The sequence below is a fragment of the Plectropomus leopardus genome, chromosome 1 (genome assembly GCF_026936395.1).
Source record: "Plectropomus leopardus strain MGB_pleo_1.0 chromosome 1, ASM2693639v1, whole genome shotgun sequence".
Taxonomy (NCBI): Eukaryota; Metazoa; Chordata; class Actinopteri; order Perciformes; family Serranidae; genus Plectropomus; species Plectropomus leopardus.
The window spans coordinates 42009174-42034566 of record NC_142176.1 but is presented as its reverse complement, the minus strand read 5'-3'; the positions used below and the strand labels follow the sequence as shown (position 1 = coordinate 42034566).

At 38.9% G+C, this 25393-nt stretch overlaps 1 protein-coding gene across 5 annotated transcripts in view; it reads right to left on the bottom strand.

Moving 5' to 3' along the window:
- LOC121942216 (SH3 and multiple ankyrin repeat domains protein 2-like) overlaps positions 1-25393 on the bottom strand; it is a 337093-nt gene that overhangs the window by 27179 nt on the left and 284521 nt on the right. For 3 of the 5 annotated variants that reach the window (XM_088081305.1, XM_088081308.1, XM_088081316.1), the window contains 5 exons: positions 15106-15241; positions 11371-11451; positions 5600-5623; positions 3886-3998; positions 1331-1436 (listed from right to left, as the gene is read on the bottom strand). In XM_088081305.1, coding sequence (XP_087937431.1) covers positions 1331-1436; positions 3886-3998; positions 5600-5623; positions 11371-11451; positions 15106-15241 — 460 coding nt within the window. Of the gene's footprint in view, positions 1-1330; positions 1437-3885; positions 3999-4600; positions 4640-5599; positions 5624-11370; positions 11452-15105; positions 15242-25393 lie in introns of all 5 variants that reach the window. The other 2 variants (XM_088081324.1, XM_088081313.1) reach the window with 2 other exon arrangements.

The window sequence follows — 25393 nt, the reverse complement described above, 5'->3', positions numbered from 1 at the left end:
AAGGGATACTTTGCCAATTTTAAAGCCAGTCTTGTAACAAGATGATATGGGTAGTAGGTGTAGATGACCTGTGTTAAACTTCCCTCTATCTACCAGTTCCTGAGTATCCCTTCTTCGCCTTAAGCAAAACACCACTAGATGACTTGGGGCTCTTGGGGCTATTGCTCGAAGCATTTTTGTATTGCCCGCCAACCATGCCGCTGCCACCATGTACTGAAAACTGATGGAGAGACACACCCACCTCTCTCTCTGTCTCTCAAACTTGGACGGAGATTTGACCAAACGGAAAAACTATGCAGTGCTGATCAACTAGATTATGATGCTGAACAGCCTTTTTCTTGCCTAAATTTTTTTCAGAAACATATTTTCACACCCTGTTTCACCATAATGCCAAGAGTTTGTGAACAGGAAGCTGGTATCATACTGCTTCCTGCAATGAAAACTGAGGCCAAAAAAACAGATCAAACAATAAAACTCAGCAGCGCAGATCAAATATTAATTAATTATATTATTCTTTTTCTGACATGCATATTTCTTTCCTCAAATGTTTTCAGAAACATGTTCTAGTTTACCATTCAAATGGAATATGAGATTCAGTTGGCCACCATTGTTTCACACAGACTACTCCACATTACATCAGGCACATTGCATTCTGGTAGTTGTAGGTTTTCTACCTTTTGTGAGAAAGCACCCTTTTTCTCTCTTTTCTCATGTAATGTAGCAGCAGTTTCAAAAGTATCTGTGTCTTTCTACTGCAGAGACGGCCAAGCGCTATTTGCTGAAATACTTCTTTAAGGAACAGTTGGAATTGGTATCAAAGACCAAGATGGCTTGCAAGTCACACCTATTTCATTTTTTGACACTTGGTCAGTGAGTGACATTATTTAGTAAAAACATCAGTGTCAACAAACCAGAACTTGCTAAAAGTGCTTTCATTGTGATTATTGCAAAAGAGGCTTTCATTTTTTATTGTAATAATAATGGCATGGCAAAGCACAGGCGCTGTGAGTAATATTAGCCGGCATGACGTCCCTTTAGTACAGCAATGAGAATGAGGTTTCAGCATATGCTTAATGACCTCCAATATTATTGCCTGAAAGCACACTTTGCTGACTGGATCAGTCTAATTTATCTATAATTAGCCTTCATATAGCTCGAGCACAGAGCAAGTCCTCTGAGCATTAATAGAATATTACGACAAGCTAAAAGCACAAGGTACTGGACATGCAGCTCACAAGTCAAGCTGACACTTGCACTTTCTTACACACACACGCACGCACGCACGCACGCACACACGCACACACACACACTCATGACACACACATCATACCTATGGACTTTTGCTTTTTCATTGTGCCCTTCTCAGGTATCCCCAGGAAGGCCCCTGGAACAGTGGGTGGCACCACTGCCACTCCCTGGCGGTCATGGTACATGGACTGCAAACCAGAAAGACACACTCTTCATTACCTCTTTGCTCACTGTGAAAAGCAACACTTACAGCATTTAGATTCACTTATTTAACAGTTAAAATAATGAGTAAAAGAAACTGCTATATAACAGATTGAAAATCAAAGGATTGTTTTTCCATTACAGATGTCATTTGTAGAGGTGGTACAGAAAACAGCCAAAAACACACTTATCCAAACACCTGTGAAACACATTAAAAGACTCAAAACCAAAATAACACAACACCTTCAGAATCACAAAGGAAGACCATAATATACAGTATAATCTGTGTAATTCATAATTTAGTTCTGAAAAAAGATCAATTATTTCAGTGATGTCTGCAATGTCCTGTGTTTTTTAATCTTGTGTGTTTTGTCCCTTTTATCGTTCTGTCCTCCTTCTCTAAATTTACACTTTTGTAGGTCCATGAATGCAGCACAGCCAAAACACATAATATGTTATGTGTACCCCCCAGCAGCAGAACATATATAGAAAACATATATACAAACATTTTTGCTTATTTTTGCTTGTATCCAGGATTTGTTGTTATTTTGCATGAATATAATTTAATCAAATTTAGATAAGGTTTCAGAGGAATTTCAGTGCTAAAGAAATACTATTACAGTTGGTCCGTTGATCCAATTACCATAATGTCAGTATCTGTGTGTCCCTCTGCTGACCAGTGCTGGAATGTAACTAAGTACATCTACTAAAGTACAAATCTGTATTTTAATCTCATGCCACTTTCCACTTCTACTCCAATACACTTTCAGAGGAAAACATTGTACTTTTTACTCCACTACTATGATTAGATAACTACATTATAAACAAACCATGAAAGTATGTAAGTGCAGTTAAAACAAGTAGAAAATTGATTAGAAGATGAATCGGTAACTTTCTTTATTATTGTGAAAGTCATTTTTCTGGCTTCTAATATATACTATATGTATGAGGATTTGCTGCTTTTCCTTTTAGTTATCTTAATTATTCAGATATGTGATATATATTTAAACCTTTATGCATGCATAATTTTACTTTTAATACTTCAATACATTTCCCTGAAATCTCATTTACTTTGTTTAAGTTGATTTAACAGTCCCTCAGTTTCACTACTACAGAAGTTTTTCTGCTTATAACCTTTTTAGTGTCATCTCTCCAGTCTTGGCCATGTGCCAGAGTCTTAGCACACAGCACAAAACCTGTCCTTATGTAGTGTTTAGCTGGCGTTACCTGTGCTAACAGGTAATTTATGATCAGTGGGATTCATCATTGAGCACACCTGGTCAGAGCAGATTTTGATGGTTAAGAGCATTTGGTGCCTCTGGAGTTGACTTCTCTTAAATTTTGTCTTACCAGAAAATTAAAGTAAAAAAATGTAAGAGAAACTATTGCTACATGATGCACAATATACACACTAAGATGTTTACATGGCTAATAGAGATGAATATTGCATAGACACTCCTCTTTACATGGATGTTCCCACTAATGTACCCAAACATGGCATTTTTCACATCAAAATCTGGAAAAGTAGAACAGCTGGAGCCTCTTGTCATTCTGTTTCTTTGCTTCAAAATAGGATTTTTCAGTTTCCTAGTGGTGGTGGACTTGTTGGACCATGTGAGCTCAGCCTCCCTCTTTAATTACTTCAACCACCCTTTTGAGAAGGTCACTGCTGCAATATCTGTGAGTATCCAAAAAACCTGTTGATATCCTAGTCCTTCATAACATTTGAAAGAAGCTGTGTTTCTTCTTTTGACCAGAAATGTGGGCAGCCATGCAAACTGTTGGCGAGTTGGTTTGTGTACAAAGTATCCATGACAACGCACAGAGAGAGACAGACGAGAGGCCATGAGTCGCAAACTGCAGTAAAAACCCTGTTGAGACGCATAATCTGAAATGGCTGTTTACATGCCAAAATAATGCATCTAAAACCAGAATAATACAGACATATCCAACATGTCCTAACTGGAAAGGGTTAAATTTGGAAAACGGCCTAATTCGAAATATTTAAATGAAATTTGGTGTTTATATGACTCACATCATCAGAATATTGTGTTTATTTGGAATAATAGGGCAATATTGGAGTGCATGTAACCATAACCATTAATCAGTTGATCTGGTCAGAGCCGATCAGATCAGATCACAGGATGATAGGAGCAGCTGTTGCAGAGTGAGTAAAAGTAAACTTTTAGACCAAAATCTGAATGAGCGGTTAAGTTTTACTTTCACTGCACCTGCTGTTCTGTTGCTCCATCTGTGACAACAGTATGCTCTGCGCCCCACGTGTACGGTGCAATGAATACTGTAACGGTGTAAATATTCCAACAGTGCTCCTAATGATAAATGTGTGGGAAACTCTGTATTTCACAGTTTTTTTATGTATATTCCACACTTGCATGTATTTTTCAATATCAAGAGATTTCGGTCTTGTTCACTTACATTCATATCAGCCGCCGTCACCAAACAGCGGCTGGATGGGCGTGGTTTGATTGTGGCGATCTTCATATCCACAGGTGAGGTCTTCTGAGCGTGTGTCATCTCTTCCACTTTGTCTGAAAGATAAGCGAGCCGTAATTCATTAGCAACAATATCTGACGAGGGCAGGACTGAACTTGCAAAGCCTAAGTTTCTCATGGGCCAAACGCAAGCTAATCATTCACAGTGACCCTTCCCTGTGTTTCCACACTGAGTTGCAGATGAGACTGAAAAAAAATAGAACACTGAAACACATTTTTTGGGAGGGGAGGGGAAGGGTGGACAGGAGGACTTTAATGAAATGTGTCGGGTGTGTCCAGCCTTGCAAGCCTTCCAAGCCGTGCAAGCGCTTTCCAAAAACAGCCGACTCAACAGCATCATCCAACTCTCAGGGTCGTTCCCTCATTAAATGGAAAATGAACAATGATTGTGAGGTCTGTCAAGTTTGCTGTTATCGTTCTTGTTTTTTTTTTAGCCTGCAGTGTGGGAAAGGTGTGAGTGAACAGCAAAATTGGCAGAAGTGAACTTCCCTCTGGTGTGTGATGATGCCATCAGATAGAGTCACCCAAAAGGTTTAAAAGCTACATGCTAGCCCTGACCTAGCCCCGAACTGTATGCCCTCCCTGGCTTGCTCTCTCTCAGATGTGTAAAGCTTCCATGCATTAGGGGGAGTGATTACTTAGAGTGACTTGGAAAACAATCCTCTTCTTCTGCGCATCTACACACAGAGGAGAGGAGTGGGGAGGGGAGAGGTGAGGAAGGGAGGAAAGGGGAGGAAAGGAGTGTCAATGAGCTTAACTACAGTTACAGCTAAAACACAAAAACACACACAGAAGAGGAAAAAAATGCACAATTCCTCGCTCTCCCAATTGGATTGCTGCTACGGCACATGAGACAACATGCAACATGGTTGCCCTGGAAACCTATCTGTGAGTGAAACATTTCCTGGAATAAACCTCCCCCTCCACGCACATATGCACAAACACACACCCACAGACACACGAAAGCCTGCAATGACACAGGAGGGGAAAAAAAGAAGGCACAGATGAATAAAAGAAACAAACCTCTACATCAGGTAAAATTAACAACAACAAACAGAAATACAGGGTTTTTTTCACTTGCAAATGCACACACACAAACAACATGTTCTCTTATTCCTCAGTAAGGCTCTGCTGCTGTTTCATTGCATCTCAAATTCTCCCTGAAATGTAATAATGTGGGCTTTCTGCTGTTTAGAAAGCAGTCCGAAGTGAACAGACTTCTTTTTAATCAAAAGTGAATAATGGGACGACTCAACATACGCGCAGTGCGATATCTAAACCGAGTCAAAAAAAAAAAGAAACATCTGTGATTGTGAACAAGGGAAAACAGGAGCTTCCACATCTCTCTATTCAACATCAATACAACATTAAACCATGCACCAATAACATTTAGAACACAATGAAGTTCAGAACAGCTGCAGTCAAATACACACTGTAAATCATGCAAATACACTACAGGTGTAACACCATTTGGTTGGAACGTTAGAAAAATCAAATTCTTATAGAAACATCAAAATAAATAGTCAACAAACAGAACTGGGTTAGTTCATCACAGTGATGTGGGTAAGGAAGGTACGTGACATGAATCAATCATTGGAAATACTGGATCAGACTTAAAAATGCCTACAGTGACTTACCACCTTTCTTTTTCCTTAGAGTAGCTTAGGGGGTGACAGAAAAATATTTCTGAGTCTTTAAATCACAAAAACAGGCTTAATCCCTCTCACAAAATGAAAAAAGTATTCATATTTTAGCTTTGTTTAAAAGGGACAGTTCACCTCAAAATCAAACTAGAAATACTGACACATGGTTGTTTGCCTCCACGCACCAGTCAAGTTACGCTCACAGTTTACATCCATGTCTGTGCAAACATGGATGCTTCACACGTATCTTCTCTTGCCAGCAAAGATTACAGATTAGTGTCACCAATTCAGTGTCTGATCAAATGTCTGCCCTTGAAAATGTCTGTTCCTGAGAAATGAAGCACATTATGATGTCACAGTTGACCTTTGACCTCCTGCTTATAAAATGTCACAACTTCATCATTATAGTCTATGAGACGTTTGTGTAAAATTTGCGAATATTAATTTTTGAGTAATGGCCAAAAACATCTTTTCTGAAGTCACTGTCACCTTGATCTTTGATTCTCAACCACCAGATTCGAATCAGTTCAGTCTTGGGTCAAAGTGAACGTTTGTAACAAATTTGAGGAAATTGCCTTCAGGCCATCTTCAGATGTTGCATTCACAACAATGACACTATGCAAGGTCACACTGACCTTGACACCAAATACTAATCAGCTCATCGTTGAGTCTAAGTGAATGCTTGTGTCAAATTTGAAGAAATTCCTTTGAAGAAATTCGCTCAAGGTGTTTTTAAAAGACGGATTCAAAGTCGTCCTTAAAATATTGTATTCCCAAGAATATGCAGACAGACGTACGTATGAAATCATAATGCCTCCAACCTCAGCTATTGCTGGTGCAGAGGCATAAAAAACATATTTTTCCTCTTACCTGTAGTGCTATTTATCAATCTAGACAGTTTTGGTGTGACTTGCAGAGTGTCAGAGATATCTCCAACATAATAGAACTAGAGGGCACTTGGTTTGAGGTGCTCAAAGCACCAAAAAATACAATTGTAAAACTCAACAGCAATGTCTCCAACCAGAAAACATGATCTGGTTACTTAAAGTAATCCACAGACCTTGTTATGCGCAGTTACATGTAGGAAATATTTTCCTTCTACCAAACTATACCCGCTAACCCTATCGCTGCGCAGAAGGAAGCATACATCCACTGCTAGCTCAGCTAGCACGACTAAGCTAGCTAACGTTACAGCTCAGCAGTGGAGAACACTATTACTAAATCTCACACAGTATCAAGCACGAGCCTCTCGTCCATGAGCACATGTATACTTCTTTCTGTGATATGGTTGGCAGGTGCAGTTTGATAGAAAACACAGGTAAAAGAAAAAATATGAATTTTGATGCTGAGGATCAGCACACCCAGGGCCCTGCCCCTGCCTGCCACCCAACACACAACACACTTGACCACGATCCCTTTCCCTGCAGGTGGTGGACCCACAGGGAGACGGCTTCATGTATTCTTTTCGGGCTGAGCCCGACCGACGGTTTGGTGCGGCGTCTGCAGTGATGTGGGAGTTGCATTGGACTGTTGTGGTAAAGGGGGAGCTGAGCTAGAAGGCAAAGCTCTCGATTTACCGGTTCATCTACGCCCCAACCCCACCTATGGGCAAAAAAAGCCGGAGCCGCTGAGAGCTGCTGCTCCTTCACGTCGAAAGGGGCCAGTTTGTTGGCATCTGATCAGGATGCCTCCTGGGCACCTCTTGTTGGAGGTGTTCTGGGCACATACTACTGGTAGGAGGCCATTCTGGGCAGACCCAGAATGCATTGGAGGGATTACGTATCTCGTCTGGTCTTGGAATGCCTTGGCGTCCCCCAGGATGAGCTGGAAAGCGTTGCTGGGGAGAGGGATATTCTGCTTCGCCTGTTGCCCCCGCGAACCGGCCTCAGATAAGCGGACGACAATGGATGGATGAATTTTTGATTTGGGGGTGACCTGTATAATGTTCATCTACCTTTCTCTGAATTCATCCTACTGCAGCAGATGCACATGCTGAACATGACCCAACTAGTGCACGTTAGACTTAACAATGCTATAGAGCAGAACTGTTCCTACTATAAATGTGTAATGTAAAAACATATTTTTCTGTCAGCAATTTTCCTCTCATGTCATTTATTTATTCATTCACCTCTCCGCTCTTTTTGCAAACCTCTAAAACAATGCTGAAATGACTTATCTTTCAGTGTGTACACTGAATCACAAGCTGCTATACAAAACAATGCACTGATGTAACTGCAAAGTACGTCTTCATGATTGATTCATTCATTCAGTTCTTTTCATTATTTGATTAATCTTTCTATATATACATAAAGGAAAACTATAGGAAGAAAATGTCCAATATATTCCTAAAGCTCAAGGTGACATTTTTAAATGGCTTTTTGTCTAAAAGAAAATCCAGAACTCAAATGCATATAAATAACAATGAAACAAACCAAAACTGGCAACAAAGCAAATCCTCACATTTGCCTGAACAAGTCATTTTGTGCTTAATAAAGGCTTCATCTCGTTTCAAAGTTGCTGCCATGTTTTTGTGAATTGACAAATCATTGTATCTTCTCAGTTTCAGCACAGAACATCCACAAAGAATGGACTGTGGCCGCTAATTGTACCATGAATTGTGCAACATTTGCAAATGCATCCCTAAAGTTTTGCAGCTGAATGCAATTTGTCCTTTTTTATCTGATTGCAAAAATCCATGTATAAACGTTGCCTTTGTGCCACAAACACATTTGGCAGAACAATGAGAAAGAGGAAAGCAAAATTTTCCGATGAAGAGCTACAGCTGCCGAGGGACGAGGTGCATTTCTCCAAACTTCAGGCAGGCTGGAAAGACTTAGTGTGACACCGCTTACAAATGTGCTCTGTTTCAGCCAGCTCTCTGAAGACACTGATAATTTCACTGTAACTGTATGCAGATGTTAGTGCTGATCTTTATGAATTTGACTGTTTTTGCGTTGAGGATCATGTGTATTAAAAAAAAGAAGTGGCCATTTTTAACCAAGTTTATGTATATCACCTAATTTATATACGTTCAAACAGAAAAGAAGCACAGAGATGCTATTTTCTTGGCAGCACAGTTTGAGGTGCAGTTCATCCTTTACAGGTGCTTTGAGAAGTTTTAAAGTTGCAAAAGCTGTGCAATCCTTCTGTGAATTTGCCTGAGATTTCTGGCAGTGTTTTATGAAAGATTATGATTCATAATCTGTCACATTTCCCTGAAATTAAACCCCATTTTGAATCCTTTTATGGTCGCCATTTTTTCTGAAAATGCCATTTATTATACTCTTCAAATTTAGTTATTATCCCAGTAGTTCACTATATCTCTATGTCAGATTGTTTACCTTCTGCGAGCATGGGGAAGAAAAGAAGTGATCCATGCATATAATCCAGTGCAATTTGATCTCTCTAGGCAGGTTTCCATTAACCCTTGAATTGCGCAAACTGAAATTATGAACATAAAATACTTCTAACAGAAACAGGTCAATTAAAAAAAAAAAACTCCCATTTGTAGTAAAAAAGTTTTTTCGGATTGCATGAGGTGACATTTCAAGTGATTCGAAAAAAAAAAAGATTTTGCAAAAATGCTATGGAAACACTTTATTGGCTTTTCTAGGTCACATGGTGCTCTGGCTGTGTGCTTGTCAGTAGGAACTGGCTCCCTCATGATGCAGCAGGAGATACAAGAGCTGTTTTTGCATCACATAACTCTTCAGAAGTTTAGCAGATCATCCGGACGTTTTGAATCCAGAATTCTGCTGTGAAATCTGTCACCTCCTCGAAATTCCTCATATGTGGCCGCTCCCATGTATAAGGGGCTCGCCTTTCCATTATGGCTCCATAACACGCATACATGTTCTGGATTGGAAATAATGACGGCTAGTGCGGTGGCTGCAATAGAAATAAAGCTGCTGATGTTTTGAACATCCAACACCATGCTTCCTGGAATGTGGAACAGCCCACTGAGCTTCACATTGAAAACGCTCAACTGTTAAAATGTGATGGCTTTTATAAAAGAGACTTTAGGCTGTGGTCTACTTACTACATCGATCACAACATGGGTGGATTGTTACCCCCTGTGCTTTATAATATTCTGGAAGAAAACTTGCCACACTATTTCTTCCTTTCTATCCCACAGACTTCCTCCCTCCCATGCTGCCTTCATACCTCCTGATAGGGGCTGGTGATATATTGAATATATTTGAGGTATCACTGCTCATTCCACATGTGATCTATGAAATGACTATATCGTGAAGTATAAATTGTCATGTCGTTTTCATAAGCCACCTCTCTCTCTCTCTCTCTCTCTCTCTCTCTCTCTCTCTCTCACACACACACACACACACACACACAGAGCAGAGCTTTTGCAGAGCTCCAGACTGTGACTATTTGACTACTACTACTACCACTACTGCGATTTGTAAATACTCTGAATATCTGAAGTGGAGCGCTGCTAGTTAGTTTCCAGCTGACAGAGAATAAATCATCAGGTTTAATGGCGCTGCAGTAACAGTCTAAGTTAATGACTGGTAGTAGTGGTAGTGTGAGCAGGTGAGGCTTGTGTGTTTTTCTCTCTGCAGAGCTACGATCATGACTATTCAGTCATATTTTGAGACCACAGAGCACCAGTGAGAGACTTGGAAATCTTTGCAATCTATGAGAGCTGTTAGATTGTTTCCAGTTGGCAGTGGATGAACCTTCATACCGCCATTACAGTTTAGGTGTCTGCTAGCCTTCAACTGTTGACCGGAAGCTTCAAGTCCTCAACAAAAAAATTGACACTTCCATCCTGAGACGAGCCAGGTCCTCCAAAATAAAAGCACCGTGGTTCCTACTTTGATTTATTTCATTAGAGCAATATTTTAAAAAATGTCAATATAAAAGTACTCTATTTTACTTCCTTACATATTTTATTCAATTATAACAGCAGTGAATTCAACTTTATCTTATGACTAGCTTTTTTTATTTAACTGTATTGTAACTACAGTTTATTCTATATATTTTCTAGTGTCAATATATATTCTAGTAGTTACCATTAGTTTAAAGGACATTTAAATATATCAAGATATCTATCGTGTATCGCGATATAGCCTTAAGATATTGCCATATTATTTTAAAGCCAGAACGCCCAGCCCTACCTCCTGTCCTTCCTCCCTTCCCCTTCTCTTTTCCTCCTCTCTCAGGCCTGTTCAGCACTGATGTGTCCTCCTGTGTGTCTTTCTGCTGATGTGTCACAGAAACGCTGACTGCCCTGTCTGTCAGAAGATATTACATAGCACACAAAGGACCCTATGGAGTGGTACTCTCCACACACACACATATAAAAACATAAATAACAATAGAGATGATACTATCATATAAATGTCCTATTTTTTGACTTATTAGCTCCTTAAAGCCACAGCAGCAGCTCAGGGGTGCGAGGAGGGGTCTTTAGAAGCAACAGTCCATGCATGATGGCAGAGGAGGGTGGGAGGTGAGCAGGGAAGAAAAGCAGTTTTCTTCTGTTTTTAAGAGGCAAACCAAAGCAAGATGATCAAATGATGGCATTAAATAGCATTAGCTGGAACAAACACTTCAGCAGATGGATGTTGCAGTTAAGCAAAATGGATGGCAAAAGGTTATGCAGCTTTAACTGCTTACCTTTATCCACTATTGAGAGATTAACCAATCAATGAGAATAAGAGGCACAAAAAGAAGAAAGAGGTGCTGTTAGACACACACACTTCCTGATGACATCATGAGTACAAACCACAGCAGGATGTTCTTACCAAGTTCCTCCAGTTCAGAGGTCATGGACTTGGAGCGCATAGAAAGGGCTGTGGTGGGGGCTCTCTTTGGAGGTGGAGGAGCTGAGGCACACAAAGGGACACAGTAATGGCATCAAAATATGTAATTTTGTTTAATTCAGACAGAATTGGCATTACATCTTTTCATGGATTGTGTTTGTGAATTGGAATTATTAACCCTTAGGGACACATTTCACTTTTCAGTCTTCATCTTTTGATAATTTTGGCTGTGTTCATGGAAATGGCATACATTTTGGCAAGATTGTGTATTGTTGTTTATTTTGTGAATTTCCAGCTCAGCTCCTATAATAAGTCTAAAATACACAGTGGAAACCAAATTGTTACATTCAGACTGTTGAGTGCAAAAAATGCTCCATTAAAACTGCAATTTTTGATCCCACAGCCATCAAAGCATAAAAACATGCATTGTATTTTTACCATATTTGGCATATGTACAAAATACATGCTATTTCTTTCATTTTGAACTTGGACTAATGGACTGATGTTGGTTAAAAAAACAAAAACAAAAAAAAACCCTTGATGAAAGTAAATTATATTCATCATATCGATCATATTATTTTTTAATAGCCTGGTTTTAAAGAGTTCATTTTGTGTGCAGAGTGGTATGAGTGAGTATTTGACACTACACAAAAAATACTTATGTATAAAAATTAATGTTGCAATCAGTGCTGCAAATCATTGACATATATGCCAGGCTGTGATAATAAAAAAAATCTACTTTTTTTTTTAAAATCTAAAAACAAAGTGGCATCATGACAAAAACCTAGCATTAAGAGGGTTAAATTTTTAAAAATAAATGAACATTTGATATTAATGATTAGGACTGATGTTGGTTAAAAAATCAGCTCAATGAAAGTAGAAAAAAAGTATAATATTTTTTAAAGCTCGATTTTGATACGAGTGTGTGTAATATTAAAGTGGGTCCTAATTATAATCTTGTCTGCTTTAAAGGTGCAGTGTGAAGGATTCAGTAGCATCTAGTATTGTGCTTGCAGACTGCAACCAACTGAAACGCCTTCTTTGTGGAAAATGTGTCTAGAAAAGCTATGGTGGCTGACACTAAAAAACAAGAAAATATGAATGGTCCTGTCTAGAACCAGTGTCTTGTTTGTCCTCTCTGGGCTACTGTAGAAGAGTGGACTCTGCAGGAGAAGACCCTCTCTGTATGTAGATATAAATGGCTCATTCTAAGGTAACAAAAACACAACAAATTTTAGTTTCAGGTGATTATTCTGTAATAGAAACAAAGTTATAAATATTATATTCAATTTCTACCAGTTCCTTTTTCCCTAAATCTTACAACCTGAACATTTAAAGACCCCTTCCAGTGAAAATCTAATATTTAACCTTCACATATTCATTAGGGTTTTTTTTTATATGCTGCAAGACATATTGGGCAAAATAAGCAGTCAATGACAGGGCAGAGAATTGTAGCCTTAGAACTGCAGTCTACAAGTAACAGACTCAAAAACACAGAGTCTGATGTCTAGTGTTTGTTACTTCAAAAACCAAAAGACCCAATCCTGCCGAATTGCAAAATGAGTTGTATCAGAGAAGAAGCAAAGTTTAGCTACAACCTTACAGCTCAGACAAAATGGAGCTGTACCATCAGAGATTGTGGAGGCAGTGTAGTGTAGTTACGACTGTAGAGAAGAAATTTTCATAATGGCAGAACAGAACAAATTGTTAATATATAATAATATATGGAGAAATTAGTAGAAAGAATCCTCTGTCCACATGTTGGGATGTACACAATGATCTTTACCGTCGTCAACACTGCCTCCTATTACAATATTAGGACCTCCTTCACCAGCGCCATAATAGCTGTTGTTGGTAACTTTTGACTCTGCTCTCCTGTGTCATCTTTTGGCTGTATTTATGTTGACAAAGAATACACATGGAATATTAGGACAGTGATGTTTGCAACGTTTGAAACAGATGTATCTATTTTCATACGTAAAGGGAGTAGTCTTTTTATGCCTTTAATGTATAGGAAAGACTTAGCGCCTGCACTAGCCACTGAGCCATCGGACACTCAGGTATAGTGTTACATCTAAGCCATTTTAGGACATGAAAAGATTTTTTAATGGAAAAAAAAGTCTAAATATGTCAATTGTTTAACAGAGATGAATTTTTAGGGGTTTAATGGTGTCAAGGTAGAAACTTTAATTTTTTGGATATTCATAGCTAAAACCTGGAAACCTGAGCCTTAATTGTCTTCAAAAACATGGGAGGAGGCAATGAGCAAATTCCAACTAATTGGTAAAAGGTGACAAGAAAATAAACTGAAAATTAATGTTAAAAAAGAGGAGAGAGAGAGTTATTTGAAAATGTTTTTTTTGTTTTGTGTTTTTACTTTACTTTTTTTTCTAAATTTCTGGTAATTTTCCTGTAACTTTTTTTACTAATTTGCTGCAAATTATGGGCCCATTTCTTGTTAAGCTGCCCCATTGCCAAGCTGATGTGCTCAGGTTTTAAGGGGTTAACTAACAGTAAATGAGAGTTTGGTATTTACAGGTCAGTAATCCGTAATGCAGAAAAACGAGGCTTCTAAAAGAAGAAATAAAGGCCATCTGCTTTTAACAAATGAAAAGATGACGCTTACGGCCACTGCTCAGCAAAGTTACATAGGTTCCCTCTAATTGTTAGTAAGAATGGGCAGAGACATGAAAGTATGTCGTTTTGAATTGTTAAATGGTTTAGCTCTGACAATCTAATGCTGCCTTCATCAGCCAAACACGAGACAGACACAGCTGACTGTAGACAGCCTGCAGCTTTATAGGAAATGATATGAACTTCTGGTTCGAGTTATTTTTGTTGTTTGCATTGTGAACATAGAGTAAGTCAGATTTCTTTCTGCCTCTGAGGAATATTATTACATAACACATCATTAGTCAGCACGCTGCTCTGCTGCAGTCTTTGGTATTTTAATACGGTAGATAAAGCTGTTAGCAGATCCATACAACAAAAGCTTTTTCACACCTTTTTACTACATGCAAGGCGTACAGCCCTGTCCTGTGGCTCCACACCTCAACATCTGCAGCATCATTGTGTCTTTTTGTAATGTCTAGGAAATTATGTTGATTTGCTTTTTGTCTTGTGTTTTTGTTGTCTTGTGATTTCCTGTTTTATTTTGAAATTCCAACTCTGTCGTTTCAGGTGCCTTACTTCCTCCCTGTGTGTGGTTTCCCACCAGTGTGACTGTCAGCCCCGCCCCTGATTGTCTCCACCTGTTCCCCCTTACCTTATGTATATATAGTCAGCGTCTCCCTTTGTCCTGTGCCAGTTTGTCATGTCCTTTGAGTCAGAGAACCAGCGCCATTACTATGCTCTAAAAATTTTGTCACGTTTCATTTACTGCACACTCCTCCTTCATAGTCAGGTCAAGCATCTTGTTTAATTTTTCCTTGTTCGAGAGATTTTTGTTTTGTCAGTTTTTACTGCCTTGTTTGAGTGATTTTTAGTTTTTGCCTTCCCTCTGCAAGAGTCTGTTTTTGTTGCCTTTTTCTTAGTAAATCTTTTGTTTGTTACTTTGGTCTCTTGTGTCGTGCATTTGGGTTCATCTCTAAGTTCAGTTTTTGCCACTTTTCTAATGTGTGTATGATTTGAATAGTCATTCATCAGTCATTTTTCTAGAGTTTTTAACAGGGTATCTATGTATTTTCCTTAGTGTAAAATAGAATACACAAGTTGTACCTTTTTTGCGTGCTGTATCATCAGGATCCAAATTCCGGCTCACTGTCACCACTTTGATTAGGAGTCGGTTGCCACCCTGGCGGATCATGTTGACCACCTGTCTGTGGCCCACCTTCACCACGTTCTCCTGGTTTACCTGACACAGAAACACAAAAGTGAATTCATTTTTGAATGGCAAAACTTTAAGGAAGTCCAGAGATCCTCACATTTGTACAAGGTTGGTAGAAAAGTTAAAGGCTGCAATATAAGTTGACATGTGTGATAGGCTTGGGCTATATCATGGTATTCAGGTATACCAGGGTATTTAAAGTTTTTTTCAATATCGTCATGAATATAGGCACTCCTCTTTTTTATTAAACTCATTGTATGTAGTGCACAGCATGCGCCACCAGTCTCCAGTCTCTCCTGGTGGAACAGGCAGTTGAGCTGAAAGTGGACTTACTATTCAGATTACTAGCAAAAGTAACCAAGACGGTTTGGTTGACTTTTATTTTGTTTGTGTAGAGTTTAGCACCGCACACTTATACACTCATATACCATATACTGTGTTGAAATTTCAGGATGGTATTAAATATAACACACTGCCCAAGCCTAATGTGTACCTGGCGTCAGAGAGGCAAACATTGTTTGATCCTTTCAGTTTGTGTATTTGAGCACTTTCTTTAGCCCAGACTCAAAGGCTGACTGCCCATCTTGTCCACTAACTTGATTTGCCAGGAAACACTGCAGGTGACCATGAAACCTCTAACTCTGAGGCTGGAACTCTGAGTTTATCAAGACAGAATGTGAGATATCATAAAAGTTTTTCAAGGCTTGTTGAAATACTCAGTTCTGTGTTGAAAGTGTTTTTTATTAGAATGGCTGCAGTCCTATCAATGTTTACATGAGACAGTGGCAACAAAACCATCTCTGAGAAACAAATGTAACGCAACAATCCTTAGCTTTTATATTATGTTATAAAAACAACAGTGGTGAAAAGCAGCAAGGAACAAAACAACAGCAGACAAGACACTCAGCAGTTACTTTAAGCCTGCGGTGGCCTCACGCTGGGACGGATGCTATTTCCAGGTACATAGCTCATCAAAGTGACAAATGATGTGGCAAGAACTACAGGGAGGATGGATGGACTACCATTATACTACAGTATGAAAAAGTGCCCGAATCACACACAAATCTTTTTAGCATGTGTACAAATGCACATCTCTGGTCCACCCACATAGCTCACTTGGCTGATTAGACCTTTCCTCAGGTCTGTGTGGGTGTTTATAGACTGCCTGACTGAGCTCTCTCACTCTCCAATCAGCTTTGTTACACCTGTCGGATGGGACAAATTTAACCCTCATCATCATGATCATCATGATCATCATCATGATCATGATCATCACCATCATCATCACCATCACCATCATTCAGATGGTGTGATCTAATCAGCTGAAATAAGTAAAAACTGGATGTGCAGGGCATTTAAAATGGGTTTGAACTTCTTTTTTCTTTTTATCTCAGTTTTATTTGAAACTATTTTTAACAAAATTGCAGTTTGACTGACTAACGTCCAAAAGTGCATGTTTTACTATATTTGCTATTATATACTAATAGCCAAAATAGAACACTGTCAACATTTTAATACTAATAATAATGAAAGTATTGAGATGAACAGAGATAATCAACAGGCAACAATTTTGATTGTAGATTCATCTTTCGTCATTTTTCAAACAAAAATGCCACCTGGTTCAAGCCCCTTAATTTGTTTTATTTCCATTTTTGGTTGCCATATGTAGGAAGTAAAACACAGTTTAAATATGATGAACCCATTAAACCAGTGGATCCGAACTGGTGGGTCACTGGTCCATTCTAAATGCACCGGAAGTGGATCTTGAATGTGTTAAGTTAAAAAAAACAACACCATTTATTTTGAAGTCCAGTGAATTTCTGGCATAAGTGCTGGTTCTGTTTATTTTTGTTCTAAGCGAATGTGATATTTACACTTTAAATTTTAATGTTTGGACTTTGAACTAAGGAGAAATCTGGACCAGTTGGGAAACACTGCCTTAAATGACCATTATCAGCTCTCATTGGGAGCACAGATTTGAGGTAATATGGCACTACTCTGTATTTAAGTTTATTAGTAGGCGGCAACCTCTGTGACTGCAGGTTTGACATAGAGATTAAGAGTGGCAAAGTCACAGGACTTTCACCTAGAAGATAAGGAGTATGAAACCAAAAGTCAGCTGTGACTTTTTTAAAGTTCAGTTTGTGCTCAAGTACTGTGGTGTCTGGCTTATTGGTAGGCAGGGGTTCAGATGACAAGTTTCTTCACAATACAATATTATATTGATTCCTTGGGCAACAATACAATATTTGTTGATATCACAAAGCCTCCAATTCAATTCAGAGGCCTGTGATTATTATGAGACACAGACATGTCATTGGAATTTCAAAATTAAGGCAAATCTTAAGGACAATATTGGATCGTTGATCACTGAATCTGAATATATATCCAGATCAATGTATCGTTACATATAGGGTTGGGTATGTTTTTTTTTGTTTTTTTTTTTCCGGTGCCTAAAACTATACTTTTAGCAAAATTAAGCACAAAACGGATGATGACACTATAGAAGCTTTTTCATAGCTTTTTCATTAATCGGAAAGGCAAATATATATTTTGAGTTGTTTCAGTATAGTTAACAGTTTAAACTATAGTTACATATACAGTATACATATGGATAAATACAAAGTATTGTTAACAACTTCACTTAACACTAAATAACAGTTACAGGACTACTAACAGCAAAATCAATTTTGATTTGGGATCTGTAATTAGCTCACTAACTCTGGAGCGATTCAGCAGACAGACACTTCTCTATTATCTGATCAGGCGTGGCTCAGACTGTCACTACAATGAGAACAGCTGGTCCTCCTTAACAGTCTGCCTTAAGGGGGCCTGCGAGGCTAACTTAGCTTGCTAACTTTGATGCTAACCCCCTTCACTCTAATCTGCAGTTGACAAGCAAGATATGGAAGCTTGGCGAGGGTCTTGAGGAGTTGTAGCATTTATTCACTAACAAACAACCTCATTTGTTCACACACTGCACTGCTACAGTTAACTGCACACTCTGCTCCGCTCACCGCAACCTCACTGTCACTGGCACACACATGCTCGCTTGCTCGCTCTTTTTGTCGCTCACGCTTGTTCTCTGTCTTGTTATTCACACAACCTGGCACTGAAATACGGCAACAAAATCTGCATTTTCAGTTGGGTTGGTACCAGTTGTATTGGTTGTTGGCACTGACTTGCGGTTCCGAGTCCTATCGTTGGTGCAGCCTTCCCTGTCTGAAGTATTAGGGTATGGTTACACATGGGCAACTGCAGGTGAGTGACCATCACCTGCAGAGGCAATATTTCTGTTGACTTTAGGCAGTGACAGTTGTGACGCACACGGAAAGCTAGCGAGCTGGCTAGCTTGGGTGAACTAGGTTGCTAATAAATACTAAGAAATATGATGTTATTGATACATTTTCCGGCCCTGTGATAGTCTGGCGACCTGTCCAGCGGTTACGGACAATGAATGAATGAATGAATGATACATTTTCCATTTGTATTTGTTCCATGCCTGTCTCCAGACTGACTGCCAGCCAGACAGCATATCTGGGGCACTTGAATGGAAAAATATGGGAGGCGCTGGTATTAATTTTGCTAATTTGTGACCATACCCTTATAATGATAATATTAACAATAGTAATAATAACTCATAACAGCCATTTAATAGGCTGATAATATTTGAAACTGTTGAAAATGGGTAGAAGTGATTTGGATTGTTGGTTGGACACCACTGGAATGATATTTTAGAACACAGTTTTTTTCTCTCCAGGTGAAAAGTTGTGACTATAACTTTGATTCATCCTGCAGATAATGGCAGCTCCGGACCTAAGCAAACTTCAAAGAAAAAGCTGAATGACTCAATTTAAAACCTCACCACAGACACACAAATGCAGTGGTGGTGGGGTGTTAGTGCTCTCTTCCTGTCCTCCTGCCAGTCTTCATAATTGTAATATTCATGTTGGCAGCAGAGGTAGCGACAGCCGCTGCCCTCACAGTCAGTCTTCAAAGACAATCACAACAAGTTGGTATGTGGCCAAAAAATCCTCCTGCTGAAAATTCAGCTGCGGTCTACTTCTAATTAAAGCTGACAATAGAGTGTGTGTGTGTGTGTGTGTGTGTGTGTGTGTGTGTAGAGGACACAGACACCAGCAGGACACACAAAGCTCATCGATTAACATCTGAAAGTAGATGGGTACCCAAAATGCTACACAACCCCACGCTCATATCAGATTTTTTGGCTGTGCAAATGAACACACACACACATTTTATTTTCTCTCTTTCAAACACAAGCATGCTCACATGGATGGTTTTAATCTCATTACTGCTCGTTTAATTTAATATGAGCCCTGCTGGACCGCTCCTCTCATCTCCTCTCCACCCCCCACCACCACCACTGTCCTCTATTCTTCCAGAGAGGAGGAGGGGTCAGAAGGGGGGATGAAAGAGAGACTGGCCTGGAGCAACACAGAGGGATGATAGATGGGAAGAAGGAAGGAAAACTAAGGTGAAATCGGGGGGGGTAAAGGAAGATGGAGTGTCAGCGGTGTGGGGAAGCGATAAAGACAGAGACATGGACATGAGCAGAGAAAGACTTTCTCTCTGTGGGTTTGAATACAACAAAGGCTGCACGGGCGTCACAAGGGTGGCTATTTTGGTAATTAGAGAGAAATGCTCCAACAGCTGTTTGAGTGTGACCTAGTGTTCCCTCCTTTGTGCTCCATCACACACACACACACACACACACACACACAACTCCACTATAGGGGTAGCCTTATGTAACCTGCTCTGTCTTTCCACCCTTTTATGTAACTATGCTTGAAGGATGGATACAGACACACACTTGCATGAACATACACACATACACATGAATATTTTCTTCTGCCAAAATCATAGTAAAGAGCCTGTTATAGATTGTGGAGAGGCCTTACGAAGATGAGAGACGTGTTGTACAAGGATCAGGACATGATGACGACGGGGTTTAGTTCATGTCGTTTTTTTTGCAAGTATGGGATTTTTACTGTCTCTCTAAAGTTGCTTAACAGATATCACAAAATAAAATGGAATTGTGTCACATAGAGATTTCTCTTTATAGGAATCATATCATTTTTTTAGGCATGTTTGGACTTGATTAAGTTACATCCTAGGTGAATGTTTCTGTGCAGTGTTTCTTTTTCTCAGTTATGAAAAGCAAAAATTATAGTAACTAGTAAGTTGGGGGGTTGAATTTGCATTATTATGGAGAGAGCTTACGCTGAAACCATTATTAATGACGGCCTTTCTTTAAGAGAGGCTTCCCCTCACTAAAGCTGCATTAAAAGACCACACACAGGGTTTTTTCATGAACCCCACTTTTGGAAGTCCTAATGGACATGGTTGGTTCTTAAACAAGCTTCTAAATTTTAGTAGTTACTTTGTTTACTGTTTGTTCAGCACAGCACAGGAGATGTCACACAAACTCCATCTAAAGATTATCAAATGTTCCATCATAATAGTAATGGCAAATAATACTATAAAAGTGATCTCCTCTAATGTAAATGGAATACTCAATCCAATTCAGGAAAGTAAAATATTATTGAAATTGAGAAAGGAGAGGGCACAAGTGGCCTTTTTACAGGAAATGCAATTAATAGAAATTGAACATGCAAAACTGTAAAGAGGACGTTTTAAACGTGTTTTACTCCTATAAATCAGGGCACAGAAGGGGAGCTGCCATTATCATTTAGAATCAGGTCCAATATAAAAAAATTCAGAGACTTAAGACAAGGAAGGCTGATATATAATGATCATAGGAAGAATTGAAGTGGTGATGGTAACACTTTCCAGCATATATGCTCCTCCAGGAAGCGATTGGCCTTTTTATAAAAGATTATTTGACATGGTGTCTACTGAATCTCAGGGAGGCTTATATGTGGAGGTGATATGAACATAAGATTGTCAAAGATGGAGTCATCTGGTCCCAGCTTAGGACCTAGCAAACCCTTAATTAATAAAGTAAATTCTGTTATAGAAGAAGATGAAGATGACTAAACATACTTTTCTGCACCAAAATCTACTTACTCTATGATTAATTATTTTTTCACATTTAAGAGAGACCGGTTCAGAATTCAGTCCTGTGATATTGGAACAATTGATATTGGCATATAAATTGAGGAAACAGCAGGCAGATGAATAAAATTAGATGCTCTCGAGCTAAGAAAATACATTATAAATTACAAGACATCCAGCAAAGGTTTGAAAAATACTATCAAGAGCTATAATCACAACCACATCTAGACAATGAAAATGTAATAAAAAAGTTTCTTGCACATTTGAATTTGCCTGTAGTCACACAGGAACAAAATAAAGCCCTGGTTACCGATATACACCCCTCTAAACTCCAAAATTAAGTCAGACATTTCCAGACGAAATAACCTACCACTCCTAAGTTTAACATCAAGAATTGAATCAGTTAAAATGGTCATTTTGCCTCACTTTTATACTCTTTCCATTCTCTGCCAAATGAAATGAAAGATCAGCAATTCAATGAATGGGATAAACTAATTTATCTGGGCAGATAAGAAACCAAGAATAAGATACAAAGTCTTGGAATTACCGAAAGAGAAAGCGGCTATGGCGTTGCCAAATTTAAAAGATTACTACTATGCGGCTCAATTAAGACCTCTGGTGTGACTTTATGACTCACAGCTTAAAGATAGGTGGAAAGAAATAGAGGAGGGTGAAACTGCAAGACCACCATTGCAAGCCACAAGCAGACAAGCAGATAATTGATAGAAAGCTTGGCTGATGAAAACAATCCTTGGATAAAAGTTACTTTAAAAACCTGGCAGAAAGTGTTTAAAAAGCATAATTTGAAGGGGGCAGAGAAAATATTACGATGGTGTGCACATGATTTAGACTTTATCCCAAACAAGACAGAAACCAGATTAAAAATATGGAAGAGTAAAGGGCTAAGAGCATACTGTTGCTTTATGCAGTATGGAATTTTAAATTCTAATTCTCAAAGGAGATTATGGATTGTAGAACCAAGATTTTTTTTTTAGATATTTACAAGTAAGTCATCAGATTAATGACATTATGTGAGGGATTGGGAAAAGTAGACAATGGTATACTAAATATCTTTGTGACAATGTATAAATCTGGGAGCGGACGTGGATTAATATCCAGGTTATATAAAAGTTTTCGAGACTCTTTAAATTCAAACACCCAACATGTTAAAAGTAAATGGGAAATAGAAGGAGAAATGGTTATATCTGATGAGGAATGGGAAAATATTTGTAAATTACAGTGGAAAACTACATCTTGACACAGCTGGAGAGAATTTGGGTGGAAAAGCATCACAAGGTACTTCATTACACCTGCTCAGAAGAAGCATCAAGGTGTTGGAACAAACTGTTGGAGGTTATGTACATTGTTACATCACACACACTATATATATATATATTTATATTTTCAACTAACACACATAGTTTTATACATTGCATTGTAGCATAAGGCACACTCAGTAAATTTTACATATTTCGAATTTTAAATATTGAAATACTAGTGCTAATTGTTTTTTACTGTATTTCTTCACATTTATATTTTTACACACTTAACATACTCAGTAATTATACATACTTATATTTTAAATATTTACATATGCGTGTGAATTGTTTTACTGTTACGCGGCCGGGCAAAACCATTTGCTGTTTTTTTATACACCACTTGACCGTCAGTGTCAGCCAGCCAGAAGGGAACTGATGTGCCTACATGATATGCCACTAGATAGCATCACCTGAAAACGCTGGACATTCATGCGGGAGTCCAGTGTTCACTTCCCACCTGAATGTGACAGGTTTTTTTATACACCTTACCACGTGCCTATTTTGCCTAATCCGAACCATTTGTGCCAGCATGTGTGTTTGTTAACGTGCCGGTGTTGGTTGCTTGTGTTGTCTAAACATAATCATATACCACCATGTGCTTTTGCCGACATCATAGTAGTGCCATCCCAGAAATAAAAAAAAAAACCCAAATAAATTGTTTTAATATAAATATTACAATCAGCAATATTCACCAATTAACAACACAGAAAACGGGATTCTAAAGGGCTAAAAGTATGTCAATGAAGAAAAAACGTGAGTTAAGTTAAGTTAAGTTACAGCACCGTTTCTCTGTCTTTAAAGCTTTTTGTACTATCAGATGAATCAAAACATTACCTTTTATAGTCAAGGTTTTTCTGTTTGTCTATTTCAACCATCAAAAATATGGAACAGGGCTGGGCTTGTTAACAAGGAACCAGTGTTGAGCGACAGTTGTATGTATTCAGAATTGGTCGTTTTCAGTAGTCCACTGTTTCAACTGCAAAACTGTTCAATATGCAGTACTAATATGAAGCCCTCTACATTTTTCAGTTCGCCTTTGTTAATTTTATTGCTAAAAATTAAAAGCAAAACTTGTTTTGACTTATTTCTTTGTCATTTGTAATTTGTTTTTAAGAAGGAAAAAAAACAATTTAAATCATGAACCGAGTTTGATGATTTTTAGGCCATATTGCCCAGCCCTAATATGGAAACAGGATAAAAGAGAAAGACACAATTTATCCTGATGGAACTCTACTGTATGTCTGTAACTAACTGGTCAGACACTGGGAAAATCAATGCGTCGCCTATCAGTTGCATGCAGGCGATTAGGGATATTGATTCATTTCCACAGTCATTGAAACTAGTGTAAATGCACCCATTGAACACTGACACATATGGGCAATACATGTGTGATTTACTCAGTGAATGAGTTAGTGAGTGAGTAAAGCTTTGCTTGTCTTGCTGGTCAAAAAAACGAGGAGTGATGAAGCCTGAAGGCCAAAAACTGCCAAGACAGTCCAGAACCAACAACCACAAGAAAGAAAAACAGCTTTGAACCGGCAGCTTTATGGATGGACATTTACAGTTTAATCAATAGTACACAAACATACGCACTGAGACAATCACATGCACATACGGATGCAAAACCCACAACAAAATCAGGGCTCCAATACAATATGCGTCTAAGAGCCGTCTCTCTGTCAGATCAAGCAGAAGGGGCCTATTCAAAAGCTATTATCATTATCATAACCATTACAGTCGTTCCACAACATTAAACATCATCCGGCCCATTTAGTCGAACACGCCCTGAATCTATCTGATCATTCAGTCCAGTCTCATCTAATGCAAACAGTCCCAGCTAGTTCAGTGCCAGTCACTAATCTGATTAATCTATTATACTCTGACCTATGCAAGCACGCACTTGGATGACACACCTCTAATCCAGGCTGTCAGAGCAGGGAGGGGTTAACAGGCCCACACACAGCTCATCTCTCTGCAGTAACAGAAATACATGCGAGAACTCACACACAGCTCAATCTGGAAAAGCTCCTCTGCTGCTGTCCACTGTGATAGAATCTTTGTCTGAGAGTGAGAGATTGAACATTTGTTAAAAACTGGTGAATCAGAGTTCACTTTGATCAATTTGATTTAGGTAAAGCTCTAAAAGACATGTAGACTTATAGCTTAAAACTGAACTGAATTTGATTTAGAAGTTGCCAAACAGCATTTCAGCAGCTTTTCCTCTTCCTATACATCCACGTAAAATTTCCATTCTACATGGAACTTGTGCCTCATTGCCAATGCATGATTAGGCTCAACTGAACTGAACTCTAATGTACTCTATTTCCCAACACTTCTTTGCCCTACCCAACTCTACTCTACTCTATCCTAGCCCCCCACTCCACCCTATCCCACCCTGCCTTATTCCTTTATTATTTTTTGGGCTTTTATTGCCTTTAATTGATAGGACAGTGTGAGTGTGAAAGGGGTAGGGAGAGAGGGGGAGACATGCAGCAAAGGGCCGAGGCCGGACTTGAACCAGCAGCCGCTGCGGCGAGGACACAGCCTCTGCACTTGGGGCACTGCTCTATCCACTGAGCCACCAGGCGACCCCCCTGCCTTATTCCTAAGGCAACTAACTCTACACTGCCTTCCCCGACTCAACTTTACCCTACCCAATTCTACTCTACCATACCTGACTCTATTCTACCCTATACTCTACCCTTCCCTAGCCTCCCCTATTCTACCCTGCCCTACCCTACCCCCTCCTGTCCTACTCTACTCTTCTCTACTGTTCTCTGTACTTCTCAATTTTGGTAACAAGTCCTATTCTTTATTTAATTTT